This window comes from Jaculus jaculus, chromosome 5, assembly GCF_020740685.1.
Source record: "Jaculus jaculus isolate mJacJac1 chromosome 5, mJacJac1.mat.Y.cur, whole genome shotgun sequence".
Taxonomy (NCBI): Eukaryota; Metazoa; Chordata; class Mammalia; order Rodentia; family Dipodidae; genus Jaculus; species Jaculus jaculus.
In genome coordinates this window covers 92,119,019-92,140,800 of record NC_059106.1, presented here as the reverse complement: position 1 = coordinate 92,140,800, position 21,782 = coordinate 92,119,019, and the positions used below count along the sequence as shown (strand labels likewise).

General features: G+C 39.7%; 1 protein-coding gene across 1 annotated transcript; it reads left to right on the top strand.

The window, feature by feature from the left end:
* Positions 1-20,175: 20,175 nt before the first annotated feature.
* LOC101596338 (S-adenosylmethionine decarboxylase proenzyme 1-like) lies at positions 20,176-21,203 on the top strand. Its single transcript, XM_045150756.1, has one exon. It carries the CDS (start codon positions 20,202-20,204, stop codon positions 21,201-21,203), a length of 1,002 nt encoding a protein of 333 aa, XP_045006691.1. The 5' UTR covers positions 20,176-20,201.
* Positions 21,204-21,782: the final 579 nt, after the last annotated feature.

Below are 21,782 nucleotides of genomic sequence, written 5' to 3'. Positions count from 1 at the left end.
GGCCTACTGCCACTGCAAATAAACTCCAGGAGCATGTGCCACTTTGTGCATCTGGCTTTTTTTTTTATGTGGGTACTGAGGAATCGAACCTCATTCATCAGGCTTTGCAAGCAAGGGCCTTTTGCCACTGAGCTGTCTCTCCAGCCAGCCCCCTCGTAACAGCTTTATAAGCTTTAAATTTTTCATATAAAATTCATGTCTGTTTAAGATTCCATGATATTTCTATTGTAGGCTAAAATATGATGTCTACAAAAGGTGTTGTTCTAGGCAGTATAAAGAGCTGATGCATGAAGTTTCAAGGGGATGAATAAAGAAGGTGGAGCATCAGATATGAATAGACCCTAGAGAAAAATGGGTTGTGAACCAAGGACTTGGACTCCATCCTATGGTCCAGGACATGATCATCTTTTACCACTGAAGTATCCCAATGGCAGAAAAGTATCACCTTGTACTACCAAGGGTTCAGACATCAACTGTCACAGGTGAGAAAAGTCTTTGAAGTCTTTCAATTCATTAAAATTTTTCATCTTAGCCATAATGTATACCTTTTTGTGCTATAAAATAACAGTTTAAATTGAGAGATGGTGCAATGGTTAATGTTCTTCTTATGCAAGCATAGGGGTCTGAGGAAGGCTGAGACCACCAGATTTTGAATCTCCAGATCCTATGAAGACAGTTGGGTGTGGCCACGTGCACACCTGTTACCCCAGTCCCACAGGGAAGCAGAAACCCTAGAGCCTACCAGCAAGCTCTGGAATCAGTAAAGTGACTGTCTCAAAACGAAGACCTGGTAAAAGAGTAATGGAACAGGGCACAATGTTCCACTCTGGCCACCATAGGCGAGCCCCCCTGCTGCAGGTGAGAGTACACATGCAAAACAATTGGCTAGCCATTAAGTTAGCATGCTACAGTGATGCTGGGTTTATTCCATGGCTTGCAGTGCTGACTGAGACCCTGTTCTTGTACCACATTTTGAAAAGCACAGCCCAAGCTGATCTGGAAATACTGAAAGGTAAAGTTCATAAATTGCTTTCTGAATGATCTCTGCTGCTTTGTGAAGAGAAAGAAATCTGTTAATGGCAATGATGAAGCAGTGTAGGGACAGCCTGAAAGTGAGAGGGAGGGAGAGGGGAACCACATCGGGTGGTTAGGAGAACTTGAAGAGGTCGTATTTGTCATTGGAGTTCAGCAGAACATCAAGTTGAAGCACAAGACAGCCAAGATCCTTCTTGGCCCAAAGATGTTCTGATTTCCCTCTGCTCGCCTTTCCCACATGCTTCTGAATCATGATCACTAGTCATAGTTCATGTCGCCCAGAGACCAGCTGAGAGGAGTCTTACTATGAATTTTGCCAAGAGACAAGTTCTTCAGATGTTTGCTTTGCTTTAAAGTGGATATGGAAGTTCTAGGTATAATAAGCAGTGGTATTTTGGAAAATGTTTCTAGTAATTTCCAGTTCTGATTTAATAACACCTGATATACAGGAGACAATAACTATCTGTTGGATTTCCACATGAGTGAGTCAATGATGACTTACATCTTACAATACATTTAAGGCTGCTCCCAGCATCTGTGCAGCTTTCCTTTCCCTTAGCACTTCTGCCTACAACCAGTGTCTGTGTTCCGTTACCTGTGCTTAAGAAACCTTTACCTTCAAATCCACACTTTAAAAACTGTCTGTGCACATAGCACAGTTCAGTTTAAGTATCATATGGTCAGAAAAGCATGCGGCTATGTAAGATGAACATAGGCATGTTTAAGTATATTTTATCTACTTATTTGCAAGCAGAGAAAGATAGAGAAGAAAGAGAGAGAGATAGAGAATGAGAGCTCCAGGGACTCCAGCCCCTGTGGATGAACTCTAGATCCATGTGCCACATCATGCATCTGAGTTTATGTGGGTACTGGGGAATTGAACCCAGGATGCTAGGTTTTGCTGGCAAACACCTTAACTGCTTACTTTAGCCATGTCCCCAGCCCAACATAGGCAAGTTACCTCAATCTTGATTCAGACCCAGACCCTCGCACATATGGTGGGAGGTTGCCCCTGGAGCTTAAACTCTCTTAAACTTTTTATTTATAAGACTATAATTAAAGTACAAAAGAAAGAAATATTTCACTAAATTTAGCAATCATTGTCCATGACTATGAACAGTATTCCCATAGGCAATCCAAACTGGTAATAGCACCAAGCCTTTATTTTGGCTTTGTTTAATGTCTCAATCCTAATCTGTTATCAAATGTATCTGAAGGCATAGAAATCTCAGCTACATACTAGATATGCTTGAACCTGAGCCCTATTCAGTTTCTGAGTGTTGATTGGGTCAGACGTGTTTACTAAGCTTGCACCTTGCTGTGCCGGAGAAAGCTATTCTTTGGGTTGATGGTCAGCAAAACTTGAAAACTTCCATTTTTACACACCACCATTTGGAGTTCAGGGAGGTGTTCATACAAAGACAGATAGGAGCCAATTATAACAAACCTTTATCTTCACCTTCTGCAGGACCCACCAGGCTCATGTTGTCTTTTGCTCATTGTCAAATTTCTTGGCTTTTGACTTCACATATGTTCTGCTGCCCCCTTCACTCTTAAGCCCATGTTCCAGAATAAATATTTGACTTACACTTTTGTCATCACACAGCAGGAGGCCTAAATAAAATAAAATGGACTTAAAGAGAATAAAATTATATGCTCCTTGAAACAAATTTGAAGGTGGCATCAAACCTGTGTAAATTTGGGTGAGCTTTCTCATCAGTAAAACTAGTCCTTATAAAAAATTGTTTTGGATTCAGGCATGGTGTCTCATTTTTATAATACTAGTACATAGAAGAGTAAGGCAGGAGGATTATCATAAATTCAAAGCCAATCTGGGCTTCATGGTTAGTACTAGGCCATCCAGGACTAGAAAGAAAAATCCTGTCTCAAAAATTACCAAAACAATAATAATAACAAAAATTATTGACACACTACATTTCAGACTTTAGGCAAGTTTTCTGAAGTCTGCTGTTTTAAGTTTCCCCAATAAGGCATGTATGAGGCCTCCACAGGGTATACTAACATACAAGAAGAATGTATCCCTGGTACACAGTACATGCTCAGGAAACAGAATCTGCAAGTATGCCTTAAACAAAACTCTCTATAGTCTCTCCCAGACTCTCACAGTATGTCTTACTAAGTGCTATGCATACAGAATGTCTTCACTTCCTTAGTGCACAAATAATACTAAACTTATAGTTTTTAGGCCTAAATTAGGCAAGATTCAAATGTTATAGGATAGTGTCTGGAATTCATAAGAGTTTTAAGATTTCATCGCAATTCTTGTTTGTACCATCCTTAATCTAACTTGCCTCCATCAGAGTTCTAATTGTTTCATATGTGTCTGTTCTGTGTCCATTGTTTGTTTTGGGGGAAGCTGGATGAAAAGCACCTGTTGGACATCTACCATGAATGAGGCTGGCATGAAGTACTTTTTATAGTTGTTTTTACCTGTACCCTTGTTAAAACTCTGAGAGGAATCATCAAATGTCCATCATAAGGTGGTTGAAGGTCCAGGACATGAGACCTGATAACCTCTCATTCTCTGCCCCACATTCAGGTGAATGTCCAACAAATTGAGGAGAAAGCACTCATGGAGAAATGAGATCGTTGCCCTGACATCAGGTGTTCATTAAGTCTCAGTGCCTAAAAACAAGTACATTGGAGCCAAATTGTCTTGGTTCTTCCATTTACTACTCCCCTGACTTTTGACAAGTTCCTTACCAATATACTCCTAAATTAAATCAATTGTGCAACAGAAATCATGATGGTATGTACCTCCTACAACATTCTCTCTATACAAGATTTTGCTTTTATTTGCTTTCATTCAACCACAGCACAAAAATATTTAATGGAAAAATGTATATATAATGCATATATTTTAAAGTATATTTATCATATTTTGATAATAGTTATGTTATTAGTAATATTATTAATCTCTTACTATGCTTAATTTATAAACTATACCACAGGAATGTAGAAACCAACAGCATATATAAGGTTCAGTACTGTCTATGTAAATGACATCCACTGGGAATATGCATTTCATAGATAATAAGAGACTACTATAGTACAGTTATTTTGAGAATAAGATGAATTAGCACATGCAGATATTGTGTATAAAGAATAAGTGCTCACCATATGGCCCTCTTGAATAATTAGTTCTCAAAATACCTGGATAACACTGCTGGGGAGATTTAGGAAACTGCATCTCCATCTAAGGTAGGCCTGAGCCTCAGGTTCTTCCATGCAGTTGTTGGCAATCACTAATGTCCATTTCCACTTACAACAGTCTCACAGTTGATGAGGTCCTGAACATTTCCTTCAAAAGTTGTTTTGTCCCATTTTCACAACTTCAGGACAGTTGCTGGCCCAATGGGAAGCTCTCTAAAGCTGTGAGTCAACATTCCCTTATCCTAGGAGGTGACTCACACACACAAATGGTGTGGGGGTAGAACCTCTCAGGGAGAGATTGACAATGGCCCTGAGTAAGTTGTCTGTGATCACACATTCCTCATGAGCCAACAAGGAGAACAGATGGGCCAATAGTTCTCACCATGTCCCCTCATCACTCCTTCAGAAGGGGGTGTCAAGACTGCACAGAAAGATGTTGAACTTGGGAAAGAGAGGTGTCATTTCTCCTGTCTCCAAGACCTCTTTTTCAGACTAGATAAGAGTCAGCATGAGGACAAAGGTATTCCAAGCAAATGGAACCAGGAAAAAGGCAGACATCACTATTCTAATATCTGACAAAATAAACTTCAAACCAAAATTAGTCAGAAGAGATTTAAAAAAAAGAGATCACTTCATACTGATGAAGGGGATAATCCATCAAGAAGACATTAAAATTCTAAACATATGCACTGAACACAAATATACCCAATTTCAATGATTAACACCAACACAGGAATAGTGGATGACTTCAATACCCCACTATAGCCAATAGACAGGCCATCCAGACAAAAAAATAAACAATGGCATTAAATGACACCATAGATCAAAGGTATTTAACAGACAACTGCAGAATATTCACCCCAGACACTACAGGATGCACATTTTTTTTTTCTCAGCAGTCTATGGAACTTACTCTAAAGTAGATTACATATTCAGATATAAAATGAGGCTCAATAAATATAGACAAATTGGGGCTGGAGAGATGGCTTGCCTGCAAAGCCAAAAGATATAGGTTCAACCCCCCAGAGCCCACATAAGCCAGATAGATGTACATGGTGGCACATGCAACTGGAGCACATTTGCAGTAACTACAGACCCTGGCATGCCTATTCTCTCTCTCACTCTCTCTCTAATAAATAAATAAAAACAAAAGTTGGAGAATCTGCTTCTCTTTTCCAGATAGATGCAGATCCTAAGAAGAGAGCTGCCCCAACATACCTCAAAAGGGGCCCAACTGAAACTAAGGACAACTGGCGAAATAAGCAAGGGTGATGTTTTCCTGTGAACCGGATACCAGCACAAAGGGGAAGGAGATCAACGCAGAGAAAAATCAACTCCTACCAAAGCAGAGAGACAGAGCCTCAGAGGCCCCCAACACCTCATCACTGAAGCAGACCAAAAATGAACCCAACATGGCTCAGGGAAATTTTGCGGAAGAGGGAGCAGAAAGAATGTCAGAGTCACATGTTGGGTCATGATTTGCAGAGACATTTATCATACCAATAACTGGGGCTAACTCCACAATGCATGACCCATTTTCATTAACAAGGAGGGTCTAATGGGAAGGGGTAGATCACAGATGAGCCTAAATAATGGTACCAAACTGCCTGTATTTACTGAAAAGAAAACTAATAAATTAAATTAAAAATAAAATAAAATAAATAAAAATTGAAAGAATATCTTGTATTTTACCTGACCACAATGGGATAACGGTAGAAATTAACAGCAAGAGAAACTACAGAAAACACCTAAGTTCATGGAGATTAAACACTATACTATTGAATGATTAATGTGTCATTTGAGAAATCAAAAAATGGGCTCAGTGGTTAAAGGACCTAGTTTGCAAAGCCTGACAGCCCAGGTTAGAGTCCCCAGTGTCCATATAAGCCAAACACACAAAGTGGCATATGTGTGTGGAATTCATTTATAGTGACATGAGGCCCTGGCATGCCTATTCTCTCACCACCCCACCTATCACTTGCATTCCCTTTGTCTCATAAATAATGAAATGAGAGATATATTTTGATAAAAAATCAAAAAGTTCCTAGAATTGAATAAAAATGAAAAGCAGTATGCCAAAACCTATGGAATACAGTGAAGATAGTCCTATCAGAGAATTTTATAGCTCTCAGTGTCGACATTACAAAGTCAAAGAGATTTTAAATAAACAAATGAATGATGTACCTTAAGGCCATAGAAAAATAAGAACAAACCAAGTCCAAAAATAATAGATGGAAAGAAATAACTAAGATCAAGGCAAAATCATTGAAATAGAAACAAATAAAAAAGGCAGTAAGAATCACTGAAATGAGGAGCTGTTTTTTGCAAAGATAAACAAGATTGACAAACCCTTAGCCAAATTAACCAAAAGAGAAACAAGACCTAAATTAATTTGATTAGAAAGGAAAAAGGAACAGCTGAAGAAATTGTTCAGTAGTTAAGATGCTTGTCTGCAAAGCCCAGTGACCTGAGTTCTATTTCCCAATACCCATGTAAAGCCAGATGCACAGTGGCGCATACATCTGGAGTTTGTTTGCCTTGATCTTAGTTACTTGTTTCCATCTATTATTTTTGGATTTGGTTTGACTGTAGAACTCTACAAGACCTTTAAAGAAGAATGAAAACCAATGCTTCCCAAATAATAGCTAAGAGCTGGAAACAACCCAGAGGTCCATCACTAGACCAATGGATAACTAAGATGTGGTATATCTACATAATGGAATTCTATGCAACAGTAAGGAAAAATTACACAATGAATTTTGAAGAAAAATGATCAAGCTTAGAACAGATCATTCACAGTGAACTCACCCAATCACAGAAAGATAATTGTCGCATAGTTTCACTCATCTGTAGCTCTTAACATAAATCTTCTCATGATGCTGACATACCTAATAAACATCTACAAGACTGGGAAATAGGGGTGGTGGGGTGGGAAGGGAAGGTAAGGGTGAGAGGGTAAAAAAAAAACAGAACCCAAATGGAAACAGTACCATAAAATCCTACATCCTGAAAGGCATACTAAAGAGTCAGACCTTCATCAGGTGCTTAGAGAGAATACCTGATTCACAGGGCCCTGGAGAGGGTATGACAAAGTCTATCCTCAATCTTCTGCTGTTTCTCTGTCTCTTTGTCTTTTATATTACCTGTATTTTTCTTCCTTCTTCTCCCTTGACATTGATCCATAACTCCCAGTACCAGCATGTGGGTAACATGCTGTTGATCAGAGAGACCTACAAGTTTTCCCAAAAGAAGACAGAATTTGTCAGAGTACTTGATGACCCACCAAAAGTTAATGGTAAGACCCTACTGCCAAAGACACCATATGCGGTTGGGTCAGAACATGGAGCAACCTGGCTAGAAACTTGAAGAGATTCAATCCCTTGACAGTTAGCTTGTCTAGTGCCAGAAGGTGTTCATGAGCTATTGGAGGAAAATGACCAACATCTGTCTAAGCAACTCATGCTCTAAGCTACTAAACAGCAATCAACCTGACATGATGCTCACACAAGTGCAATAATGGCACACAGCTATGGTGGGTTACCAACTGCTCTTGATTTGGCTAACAGATCTGCTCAGTGGAATGGAACCCATACCTGGAATGGGGAAACAAGTCAGAGCCATATCCAAAAATAAGCCTGCTCTCCAATATCAAGCTCCCACCAATAGTGTGCTACAAGAAGGCCCACATCTATTAAATTGTCTCTCTTGCACTGACCTCACTCTCTGTCAGAGAATTTGCTTCTCTTTTTCAGATGGATGAAGAACCTGAGGAGAGAATCAGCCCATTGCACCCCACCTGGGCACCAGCTGAAGCCATAGAGTTAGTGGGGTAGTGAGCAAGAGATGCTTTCTTGGTGAACCTGGTATCTGCACAAGGGTGAAGGAGACAGACACAGAGAACACTCAGCTCCTACCAAACCAGATATCCAGAGACACAGAGACTCCCAAGACCTCCCATCACTGAAATAGACCTAAAATGAACCCAACATGGCTCAGGGAAGTTCACAGAAGAGGGGGTGGAAAGGTTGTTAGAGCCATAAGTTGTGTCATTATGCACAAAGACATTGCCTGTCCCCCATAACTGAAGGCCACCCTCACAATGCAACACCCACAATCTGCAGGTGGGAGGGATGATGACAGTGAGAAGGCTAACAATGTTATCATCATGCTGTATACACACTATATGCATAACTAATAAAAATAAAAAGCTGTGTAGGGTGCTACACATATGTAACCAGAGTACTCTGAAGGCTATAGCAGGAAGATCACAAGTTTGAGACCAGCCTGGGCTATGTACAGAGATGCTGTTTCAAAAAAATTGTTTGATGAAACAAAAGGCATATAAGGTATGGTTAGAGAAATAATTTAAAACAAGTTATGATGGGATTTGATTAACTGGAACAGCTTTTAAAAGAATTTCAGCTTTATTCTACTTGCTCTAGAGAGTCAACAATTCCCTCTCTCCCTCTTTTCTCCCTTTCTCTCTCATATTAATACACATTATGACATGTGGAAAGAGTCTTACAATACATGTAGGAACCACTAAAACATCTTAATTTAGACCAGGTGTGGAACTGCACATCTGTAATCCCAGTACCCAAGGAGTTAAGGCAGGAAGATCTTGAATTCAAGGCCAGCTTGGACTAGGTAGTGAGGCCCTGTATCAAAATGAATGAATTAATGAATAAAACAAACAAATGTTTAATTTTAAATCAGAAGGACAAAAAATGTAATAGTAGTTGATGTATAATTTGCATATAATGATAATGAATACAATTTAGATTATGTTCATCTTTATACCAACATAGCATAATATAAAATTTTCATTGTCTTTTTTAGAGGGTGACAGGGCATAAGTGCCCAAGGCCTGGAAAAATCATGCTGTGATCTTGCTGACTCATCTGGAGAAGACAATGACTAGGCATAAAGGAATCAAATAGGGAACTCTTACAATCATTTTGCATGAAACACTATGAGCTTTTAATAAATTTGTAACCATGACAGCATAGGGAAAAACAAATTTTAAAAAATACTCAAAAAAATTCTCAGTAAAATACTTGCAAGCCAAATTCAAGAACACATCAGAAAGATAAGTCATTGGCTGGACAGATTGCTCCACTGTTAAGAAACTTGCTTTCAGAGCCTAAGGACCCAGGTTTGGTACCCTAATACCCATGTAAAGCCAGATTCACAAGGTGGTGCATGTGTCTGGCACTCATTTGTAGTGGCTAGAGGCCCTGGTATGCCCATTCTCTCCCACGCCCCCCCCCTCCCTCTCTCTGTCTCAAATATTCTCTCTCTTAAAGAAATAAATAAAAAATTTTTAAAGGTCATTCACCTTGACCAAATTGGTTTTATTCCAGGAATGCTGAGATGGTTCAGCACGCACAAATCAACAAATGTAACATCACATAAATGGACTCAATGACAAAAATCACATGATCACTTGAATAGATAGAAAAGGCTTTTGACACAGACATTGCCTCTTATCCACAACTGATGGCTAACCCCACAATACATGACCCATATTCCCCAACGAGGAGGGTCCCTGCAGAAGGGGGAGGACAGGGAGGAGGCTAACGATGGTACCAACATGACTGTATACACATTATGTATATGACTAATAAAAAGAAAGCTATGGAATTGAAGAGAGAATTCTCAGAACAAGAAACACAAATGACTAATTGAAAAAAATTTTAAGTGTTCATGGGGCTGGGGAGATTGCTTGGTGGTTAAAGGAACTTGCTTGTAAAGTCTGTTGATCTGAATTCAGTTCTTAATTACCTATGTAAAATCAGCTGCAAAAACTGGTTCGAACCTCTGGAATTCATGGGCAGTGGCAAGAGGCCCTGGCTTGCTCTCCTTCCCCCCATCCTTCCCCCTTCTCTCAAATAAGTAAGTAAATAAATAAATAAGCGTTCAACACCTTAGCTATCAAGGGAATGCCAGTTAAAAATACTTTGAGAATGCATCTCACTCCAGTAAGAATGGCTATCATCAAGAAAAGAAAAAAATGAGCTGGGCATGGTGGTGCACACCTTTAATCCCAGCACTCTGGAGGCTGAGGTAGGGGGATCACTGTGAGTTTGAAGCCACCCTGAGACTACACAGTGGGTTCCAGGTCAGCTTAGACTAGAGTGAAACCTTACCTTGAAAAACCAACAAAAAAAAAAAAAAAGGAAAAGAAAACAAATGATAAAAATGCTGGTGAGGTTTGGCAGGAAGGGGATTCTGTTCACTGTTGGTAGGAATGTAAAATGATGCAGCCACTATAGATGTCAGTGTGGAGGTTTCTCTTATAGCTGGAAATGGCCTAGCTATACTACTCATAGGCATATACCTGAAGGACTCTATATGCTACTACATAGATACACTGCACATCCATGTTTGTTGCTACTCTAGTCACAATAGCTAGAAAATGGGATAACCCTAGATGTCTATCAACTAATGACTACATAACAAAAATGTGGTACATATACAAAATGGAATTATATTCACATATCAAAAAAGAAAGTAAGAAATTTACAGAAAAATGGATGGATCTGGAAAATACTATACAATGATAAACCCAGGCTCAGTAAGACAAGTGCTACTTATACTCTCTCATATGAAGATCCTAGCTTCCAAATTCTAGATGTGTGTGTTTATGTTGGAGTGAAGGTGTCCATAGACCAGGAAGCTAGAAAGGGATCCTGAAGGGAGACAGGAAGGGGAAGGAATGTCCTTGCTAAGGAGGACTGTAGATAACATGTGGTACAAAAGTAGAAGAGGGTCCCAGCAGTGAAGCAGCACTCCCAGATGAGGGTCAACCTCCAAGGGGAAAAGGAACCCAGGGAAGATGTCGGTATTTGGTTATGGGTCTCTTATCTGGATGGTGGCCTTCCCCTAGCAAGACAAGCTGGTTGGCTAATCATGAACTACAGCAGGTACTTCTGGCAAGGCAGCACTGATCATACCACCATGGGCCCAGGCAAGCTTGGAAGACTTGTGACACCTGCCAAAGATTCTGGGGGCTTGTGTATGAGGTGACCCCACCACTTACAAACTGTCTGTAGGAAAAAAAGTTGTATAAACATACCTTGGCCAGGCATGGTGGCACATGCATTTAATCCCAGCACTCAGAAGGCAGAGGTAGAAGGATCTCCTTGAGCTCAAGGCCACCCTGAGAATAATAGTGAATTCCAGGTCAGCCTGACCTAAAGTGAGACCCTACCTTAGAAAACAAAACAAAAAAAAAAAAAATTGACTTCAGAGAGAAACAAAGCTACAAAACCAAAACAGGCTTTTTTTTTTTTTAATCCAAAAGATCCCACAACAAAACTAAACAAATTTTTCATGCATCTGGTCCAAGTGAATGAAATTCAGAATAACTTTTTAAATTATTTATTTATTTGCAAGTAGACAGATAGAGAGATAAAAGGAGAGAATGGACACACCAGGGCTGCTAGCCACTGCACATAAATAAATTCCAGATACATGTGCCACTTTTTGCATCTGACTTTAAGTGGGTACTGGGGAATCAAACATGAGTCATTCAGCTTTGTAGGCAAGTGCCTTAATCACTGAGCCATCTTTTGAACTTGCAAATGCTACTAGAAAAGTTGTGCCATAAGATGCAGATGAATATCCTTTACCTTTAGAAAAAAATTAATTAAGGTAGGTTTAGAAGAAAAATAGAACCTCAATGGTATATGAAGTCACCACCTTTTCCAAACAGAGCTTTTGGTATTCAGATAATAACTACAGTGTACAGTGGCAATATGTTCTAGAAATGTGTTTACTTGAAGATTTTTTTTTTCCCAAACATAGATTTATTTGTACCATGTAAGAGGGTATAATGGTGGTTGAGGGTCAAGTCTTAAGGAAAAGATTCTGGAACCTTGAAGGCCAGAATGAGAAGAGGATCTGATCAGTGGTGGGGTCACATGTTGGGTGCTTAGGCACCCTGGTTCTCACACCAAGGGTTGTAAATATTGGGTCCAAGAAATTGGCAAGGCCTGAAGCCAGACCCTCAGGTCTTGCTTTTCACTTCCCTCACCAGGTTTAACAGTTTGTCCAATTTTGCAGTCTCCAAAGATGGACCCTTCTGTACTTCCTGCCCCTTCTTTTCCTTTGGCATCTTGTGCACGTTGGGAGAGAGCTTGAGGCAGGTGATGTGCCCACGGTCATCCCCCACAATGATGATAGGGTAGATGAGATTGAATTGCACATGGGTGATCTTGCTCTTCTTTTTGGCTACCACAGGCTGCTTGCAGATGGCCTCGTACTTGTTAATAGCCAAGTCAAACACATGAGCCTTCCCATCTGTGGTGACTGCTGCAAACACAGTGGAAGAGTATGGTGCCCAGGCCACACCACCGACAGCCAAGTTCAGATCATAGATGAACATGGGTGTCCTTGTGTAGGTAAGAGCAGGTACAGATCAAGAGTGACCTTAACCCCAAACTTCCCATTCGGTATCTGGCCCCAATTCTGAAGATATTATTTTTAATGTTACAGTCAGGAAATGATCTAAATTTATAGTTTGCTTGCAAATGTCCTAAAATATATATTCAGAAGTTTGGTGCACACACACATACACACACAATTCAAATTATAATAATGATTTTCTAACTAGACAATTGAGCACTTGCTCATAAGAAGTTCCCATATTTCTAAATTTGAGAAGGTCTCAAGTCATTTCTTGTTTTTAAGTCAGAGTGACCATGGTTTAGAGCACACAAACTTAAAATAATAAGAATAGGAATATAGGGTGACATAGATTAAATTTCATCATTGATCATTAATTTCCTTGTTCAGGAATTAAATGAGACTCAAATTTAGGCTGTAAGAAATTGGCATTTTATAATATAAAAATGTCCTTGCAATCATAATGAGCTATTCTCTCCTTTTTGGAAAAAAAAAATATCACTACATAGAAAAACTCATTAATCTAAAGAACCCAAATTATGCTATACAAATCACATCCACTAATGGTTGTATTTACTTTGTATTTATCTTCTGGCTCCACAGCAGGATCCAGAAGTTTAGTTGGTCCTATGTGGCAGGAACTGTATAACTAATCTGACAATTACAGATTAGTAGATACATAATGAAATTATATTTCAAAGGGCTTTTACAATTATAACTTCTTAAAGTTAAAAAAAAAAAAAGGAGAGGGGGTATACAATAGGTGGAAAGTTTTCGCAAGTAGGAGGTAGAGAGATGGGCTGAGGAAAGAATTAGGAGAGGACTAACCAAGACTAAGGGTGAATGAAAATGCCCTACAGAAACATACTATTATAATTAAAATACAAGTTTAAAGTTTGAATGAAGGTGCCTGATCTGGGAGGATAACACTAATCCCAAAAGTTATGGATTGTGAAACAAAATCTCAGTACCCTTGGGCTTCAAACACTCTCCTTTCCCTCTGTGGCTGTTCCTCAGGAGGGTCTGATTGCCTCATTAATCTTGCCTGTGACTGGATGTCTATGTCCAAGGGATCCATGTTTGCCTTATTTCAATGGTACTTTCTCAGCCTGGATCTGATATGTTCATCGCCACTTTGGCTTAATTGGCTTGGAACCAACCATTGGCCATAATAAGACAGGCATTTCAGGAAGACCCCATGCTCCCTGAGAACTCTGACATACTGGAGAATGAATTGCCAGGTAGCAGGCAGGCTCTTAACTTTCTTTGTCACCTTGCTTACATGTAACTCTCTTGTATATTGTGAATAGCATGTTTGATTTCCTTGTACTTAAACATGAGTTAAAATCAGTATAATCAGAGTTGACACGTTTTCTTTTAACATCTTTGACATATTGTTTACATCACCTTTTGCAAAGAACAAGGCCAAACTCTCTACCAGGGTTAAGCTAGTGAACATAGACTAGACTGCCCTGGTGTCCTGTTCATGATTCCTACTTTCCTCCTTCACTGTGAACCAACAAGGTGCACCTGCTTTATTGGGTTCTGTAGGGCTTTATTATATTTTAATTTTTGTTGTACTGCTTCCAATAATTCACGTTGTTTCAGTCATAAGAGGAAAATGGAAATGTTATTAAGGTAGCCAATGTAGCATTTTTGTCTATTCTTCAAGATAATGTTAATTCATGAATGAATCCACCCATCCATCCATTCAGTGAACTTTGTTAGGAGCATTCACTGAGCCAGGGCCTATGCTAGGTCTCAGGCTTATGACAAAAATGTGTTTAGGGGGCTGGAGAGATGGCTTAGCGGTTAAGCGCTTGCCTGTGAAGCCTAAGGACCCCAGTTCAAGGCTCGGTTCCCCAGGTCCCACGTTAGCCAGATGCACAAGGGGGCGCACGCGTCTGGAGTTCGTTTGCAGAGGCTGTAAGCCCTGGCGCACCCATTCTCTCTCTCTCTCCCTCTATCTGTCTTTCTCTCTGTGTCTATCGCTCTCAAATAAATAAATAAAAATTTTAAAAAAATAAAATAAAATAAAATAAAATGTGTTTAGGACCTTCACTCCAAGGAAGAAGAGCAGGCAATGAGAAAGAAATACCAAGAATGTTGCGCTCTCGCTCTCTCTCTCTCTCTCTCTCTCTCTCTCTCCCTCTCTCTCTTCTTGCAAATAAAAAAAAGTTAAAAAGAATGTTGGTAATGTAATATAGTAAAAGACAAAAAGTAGGTGTTGTACACTAAATGGTTGTGTCTCTCCCTCCCACATTCATATGTCAAATCCCTGATCTACAAGGGGTACTGTATTAGGAAGTAGGGCCTGTGGAAGGAAATGACATTTAGATTAGATTAGATTTAGATTTAGACATTTAGGTCATGACAGTGGGACCCTCGTGATTGAATTAGTATCATTGAACAACAAACAAGAGGGAGATCATTCTTTCTCTGTCAGAACACACTGAACAAATGCCACATGAGGATTTGGCAGCAAGGTACCATCTGTGAACCATGAAGCAGCCCCACCAAACACTGAATCTGCTGGCACTTTGGTCATGGACCTTCCCTCAACAATACAAGGAACAAATTTCTGTTGCTTAAGCCACTCAGTCTGAGGTATTTAGTTATGGTAGACTGAATAGACTAAGACAACAGGATACCCAATCCAATATAATCATAGTTGTGGAATACAGATTATAGTGCTGCTCTAAGTGATGAAAACACATTTGTTAACCTGTGTGTACGTGTGTGAGCGTGTGGTATGTATGTGTGTGATGTATGCATGTGGGGGTGCAGATGTGCGTACCCCATATGTGCATGTACAGAGGCATAAAGACCAGAGGAGAATGCTGGATGTCTTTGTCTATTCTCAATCAGCATGTTTCCTAGTCTCACTGAACCCAGAGCTGCTGTTTTAATCCCAAAGCTTCTTCAGTCTCCGTTCCTCACAGGGCTGGGGTTGTACATGTACATGACCACACCCAGTTGCTTACATGGAAACTGAGGATTCAAACTTCTCTGTGAATGCTTGTGCTATGGCTATTCCCCTAGCCCTAGATTTCTGTTTTCTAAGTTACTAGAAAATAGATAAAAAGAACTAATGTCCATGGAGCATCTACTCCACTGCAGGATACAGAAGTTTAGTTGGTCCTATGAGGCAGGAACTAAACAAATCCCTGCATGTCATATATGGAAAAGTGAGATCCAGGAGGTTCAGTAATCAGTTAATGATCCCACAGCAGGAACACAGCAGAATCAGCTTTCAAACTTCAGCCCGTCTGTCTCTACAACTCAGAACATTCAAGTATCCACAGCAGATAAAATTAGATTCAATTTTTGCTCTTATTCAAAACAGAATATTTATCTTTCTAGGACTGTAAGCCAGATAGTCTAATGCCTCTGCTCAAATCCGGAAGTGTTTTATGAGACCCTCTAGGATTGGGCCTTTCCTACTCATCGTCCCTTCCCTTTCTTCTAGACTGATTTCAAATGAACCATAAGCAGATAAACAAAAGTGAAGATGAAGCTTGGCATGGCAGTGCTCACCTTTAACCCAAGAACTCAGGAGACTAGGGCATGAGATTGCAAGTTCAAAGTCCACTGGGCTACAAAGAAAAGAACAAGAAAAGATCCCTGAACTTTTTAGCAGAGTAAGGGCTAGGGTGGTCTACAGCTTCTCCTGGCAGGGATCTCAAATGAATCTGTGACACCTTCCATAACCTAGGCAGAAGGAGAAGATGGAGGAGTCTAAGGGAAAGAGGGGCAAGGAACCCCTGCTCTAGGCTAATGAGGTGTAACCACTGCAGTGCAGGCATTGGAGCCTTCCACATCTCCAGCTCCTGTGATGCATTCAGATTAAGGCTGAAAATTCATAGTGTATTTTCAAAGTCTCAGTGGGATCAGTGAGAAAAATACCTCTGGACTGTCATTAATGCGGTGAGGTCTTTTTCCAAGACATGGAGCTTAGAAACAATTGTACCAAATAGCATCTGGGTGACTTAAAAGAGGAAAATCACAAGTTCAGGGTGTGGGTGACTGTGATAGAAATGGGCCTCCCTGAGCATGAAATTAAATCAAATAAAGGCATGAAAAACTTTGAAAGGATTTATTCCAGAAAAAAAAAGTTAGACTTAAAGGAATTGTTCATATATATTTCTGTGGTCTCCATTTAAGATAGGAAGAAGTTTGTTAAAGTTTTCCAAGGACAGAAAAAGTTATGCAGAGCATGTGGCCTTCCAAAAACATCCTCATGTGCAAATAATTAACACAGTGTCTATACTTTCAAAGTGATGCATTTTGCCCCATTTATCTAAACAATGACTTTTTAAAAAGACTTTCTAAGTGTGTTAGTATCCATCCCATGCCATGAAGACAAACATGCATAAACCACATTGCAGTAAATCTTTCAGATCTCAAGTCAATACAAACGTTAAGATAGTAATGTGAGATGTGGGGTTTTAAAAATATTTTTATTTATTTACGGTTGCAGTCAGTTTCACACTGCTGACAGAAAATACCCTACCAACAGCAGCCTGTGGGGAAAGAAGGGAGTATGTTTTGGCTTACAGACTCAAGGGAAGCTCCATGATGACAGGAGAAAATGATGGCATGAGCAGAAGGTGGACCTCACCTTCTGGCTAACATCAGATGGACAACAGCAACAGGAGTGTGTGCCAAACACCAGCAAGAGGAAGCTGGTATAACACCCACATGCCCACCCTCAACAATGCACTGCCTCCAGGAGGATTCAATTCCCAAATTGCCATCAGCTGAGAACCTAAGCATTCAGAACACAAGTTTATGGCAGCCACCTGAATCAAACTATCACATTTACTTATTTGCAGAGAAAGTGAGAAAGAGCACACCAGGGCCTCTTGCTGCCACTGCAAAAATATTCAGGATGGATGGACCACTTTGTGCATCTTGCTTTACATGGGTACTGGGGAATTGAACTTGGGCTGGCAGGCTTGGTAAGCAAGTGCCCTTACCACTGAGCCATCTCCTCAACTGGAGATTTTTGTTAATGCTAATTATTATGCATGAGGAGTTCTGAGACATATATGAAATACCCATCCTACAATATGTCATGTCTGAGGTAGACATTAGGAGTTATGTCAAAATATATAAAAGTAGGCAGAGAGCTTCTCAGTTCCATTCAACAAATATTAGAACATGTATGAACTGCACATATAACAAAAAATTTCAAACTATTAGCAAGAGTCTCAGTGTCACAAAGTAGATCTCTTCCCTGCATAATTCAAGCAAGTGGGAGGAGTGAAATTGTAGGCATTGACCTAAGACTACTATCATGTTTTTAAAACTCTGAAATCAGGCTGCGTCTTACCACTGACAGTGTCAAAACATAGTTGGTAAAGCTTTTCCATTACAGTTTTAGTGGTACAGAAAGTGATGAGTAACTTATGATCTGAACATATTTATAGTTGATAAGACATGGTATCTGTTACACACTACAGAGCACAGTACTAAGATAAATGTTTGAAATTTCTTGTCAACCTAAAAGTACTGTCCTTCCCTAACAGGGGATTTGTACTTAAAGAGCTTAAGTTCTAACTGGAGAATAAGATAGTAAATTAAGGAATGGGTACACAAAAGTACTTTCACAATTTCTTGTACATGATGAGGAAACAATGAAAATACATTGCTATTTTATAACTTCATTAATAATAATACTTCTTAGTTCATTTTCATTTTCTTTACTTCCTTAAAATTTTAGAGTCCCCCTCTTTTAATCACAATCAGATAGTTGTAGATTCCTTTTACTCATGTGTAGATAATGTGAACAATATCACAGTTTTATTTTCCCAAATCCTATCTGTTAGTTAAATACTCAGTTTTGTCTTTGACTGTGTGGTTCAAATTTATTGTCCAGTTCAGTGGTCACTGAATCCCAGTGATGAAGAATAACTTGGAAGCTTGGGCTCAGAAACAGAAAGCAAGGGCTGGAGAGATTGCTCAGTAGTTAATGATGTTTGTTTTCAAGCCTGCTGGCCCAGGATTCAGCTCCCCAGTATCCACATTAAGCCAAATGCACAAAGTGATGCATATGCCTGGAGTTTGTTGAAGTGGCAAGTGATCCTAGCATGCCCATTTTCTTTCTCTCTCCTTACCAATAAGTAAATAAGTTTAAAATAAAAAAAAAAAAAACAGCTAATAAACCTGGTGTGGTTGCTCACACCTTTAATCATAGCATGGGTGAAAATGAGGTAGGAGAACTGTTGTGAAATTGAGGCTAGCCTGTCTGGGCTACAGAGTGAGTTTCAGGTCAGCCTGAGCTAGAGTAAGGCACTGCCTCACAAAAAAAAAAAAAAAAAAAAAAAAAAAAAAAAAAAGGTTTTAGATAGGACTGGGGAGATGGCTCAATGATTAAAAGTGCTTGTTTTCAAAGTCTGGCTTCCAGGGTTCGATACCCCAGAACCCACATAAAGCCAGATACCTAAAGTGGCATATGCATCTGGAGTTCATTTTCAGTCAGTGGCAAGAAGCTGTGGCCTGTCCACACACACTCTCTCTCTCTTTCTCACCCTCTTTCTCTCTCTTTCCCCTCCCTCCCTCCCTCTCTCATCTTCAAATGAATAATAAAATATTTTTGAAAAAATTTTAAAATAAAAGCAGCAAATAAACCTTGGCATAAGTTTTATCAACATTCTGAGTTCAGTATCTCTGATAGGTATTTCTCAGTCAACAAACCTTTCAGCAATTTTTCTCTTTCTCAAGATTTCTACAGCCCTCATGCTTTAGCAGCAACTGGTTACTGCCAAGACCTAAACACGTTGGGCTGTTTGAACCTCACAGCCTTTCATCATTCTTTGTCTTTTGCCCAGATGCCCTTTCACTATCTCTCTACCTGAAAAATTCATGTTCAGGGCTCAGAGGTGGCTCAGCAGTAAGGCACCTGCTTGCTAAGCCTAAGGACCTAGGTTAGCTTCCCAGTACCCACATAAGCTAGATGAACAAGGTGGTGCATGCATCTGGAGTTCATTTGCAGTGGCCAGAGGCCCTGGCATACCCATTATCTCTTTCAAAATAAATAAATTAAATTAAATATTTTTTTAAAGTCAAGGAAACAAAAACTCATGTGCAACTTCAAATCCCAGGTCTAATCAGAGTGTATATTAGCTTTTGAGCTTCTCCAACAGAAGATGGTAATTTATTTGAAAAATGTTCCTGGGGCATGGGATGGAGGGCTAGAAAGTATAAAATAAAGAAAGTAAAGAAAAAGTCGATATAAGAGCAATTTATTGGCTTACACAGTATGGCCGGCGACATTAGCAAGCGCTGGCTCAACTCTCTCTCTAACGGGAAAGCAGCGGACTACCAGAGACTGAATTCTAGCTGCCTCTTTATTTCCAACAGACTCACGTTCAACTTTCACTCACGAAAATAGCTGGGAAAATTTTTATTAATCCTTTTTTTTTCTAAAAAAAAAAATGTTAATATAAAATTATAGCAAAAAAAAAAAAAAAGGAACCTGAACTTTAGTAACACAGCTGGAACAATCCGCAGCGGTGGGAGAAGAGATTTAATTTTAGTTGATTTTCGGTGGTTGTTGGTTGTTCGCTAGTCTCACGGTGATGGAAGCTGCGCATTTTTTCGAAGGGACCGAGAAGCTGCTGGAGGTTTGGTTCTCCAGGCAGCAGTTGTACGCTAACCAGGGATCTGGGGATCTTTGCACCATCCCGAGGTCTGAATGGGACGTCCTTTTGAAGGATGTGCAATGCTCAATCATAAGTGTGACAAAAACTGACAAGCAGGAAGCTTATGTACTCAGTGAGAGTAGCATGTTTGTCTCCAAGAGACGTTTCATTTTGACGACATGTGGTACCACCCTCTTGCTGAAAGCACTGGTTTCCCTGTTGAAGCTTGCTAGGGATTACAGTGGGTTTGACTCAATTCAAAGCTTCTTTTATTCTCCTAAGAATTTCAGGGAGCCTTCTCACCAAGGGTACCCACATCGGAATTTCCAAGAAGAAATAGAGTTTCTGAATGCAATTTTCCCAAATGGAGCAGCATATTGTATGGGACTTATGAATTCTGACTGTTGGTGCTTGTATACTTTGGATTTCCCAGAGAGTCGGGTAATCAGTCAGCCAGATCAAACCCTGGAAATTCTGATGAGTGAGCTTGACCCAGCAGTTATGGACCAGTTCTACATGAAAGACGGTGTTACTGCAAAGGATGTCACTCATGAGAGTGGAATTCGTCACCTGATACCAGGTTCTGTCATTGATGCCACACTGTTCAATCCTTGTGGGTATTCGATGAATGGAATGAAAGCAGATGGAACTTATTGGACAATTCACATCACTCCAGAACCAGAATTTTCTTATGTCAGCTTGGAAACAAACTTAAGTCAGACCTCCTATGATGACCTGATCAGGAAAGTTGTGGGCGTCTTCAAGCCAGGAAAGTTTGTGACCACCTTGTTTGTTAATCAGAGTTCTAAATGTTGCACAGTGCTTTCTTCACCCCAAAAGATTGAAGGTTTTAAACGTCTTGATTGCCAGAGCGCCATGTTCAATGATTACAATTTTGTTTTTACCAGTTTTGCTAAGAAGCAGCAACAGCAGAGTTGATTAAGAAAGATGAAGAAAAACGCAAAAAGAGAAGACACATAGAACGTGGTGGTTGCTTCCTAGATGTTGATACTGGGGGCCATGCTGTCCATGACCACCACCTTGTAGTTGCAGAAAGCCCTAGGTGTAATGGTAGTGTAATCATTTTTAAGTGTATGCATTATTGTATCAAGGAGTTAGATACCTTGCATGAATGCTGTCTTCTGTGTTTAGGTATTCTATGCCACTCTTGCTGTGAAATTGAAGTGCATGTAGAAAAAAACTTTTATTATGTGAAACTTTACAACTCATGTGGAAACAATTCAATTTGGTTTATGCACAGTATAATATTTCACCAGGTATCATCCAAAATTCCCCACAGACAAGGCTTTCATCCTCATTAGATGTTGGCCTCAGCTGACCATCTGGGACTGTTCTGTTAAATTGCTGCCAGAATTTTACATCCAGTTACCTCCACTTTCTAGAATATATTCTCTACTAATGTTATTTAAAAAACCAGTTTCTACTTCATACAGGTGTTTTTTGCAATGGCAATTAAAGTTTTTCTTCCACAAGTTGAGTCCTTAAGAAAATGATTCC

Bases quoted from the DNA above. Each gene is read 5' to 3' on its own strand.
- LOC101596338 (XM_045150756.1), top strand. From the start codon at position 20,202: ATGGAAGCTGCGCATTTTTTCGAAGGGACCGAGAAGCTGCTGGAGGTT.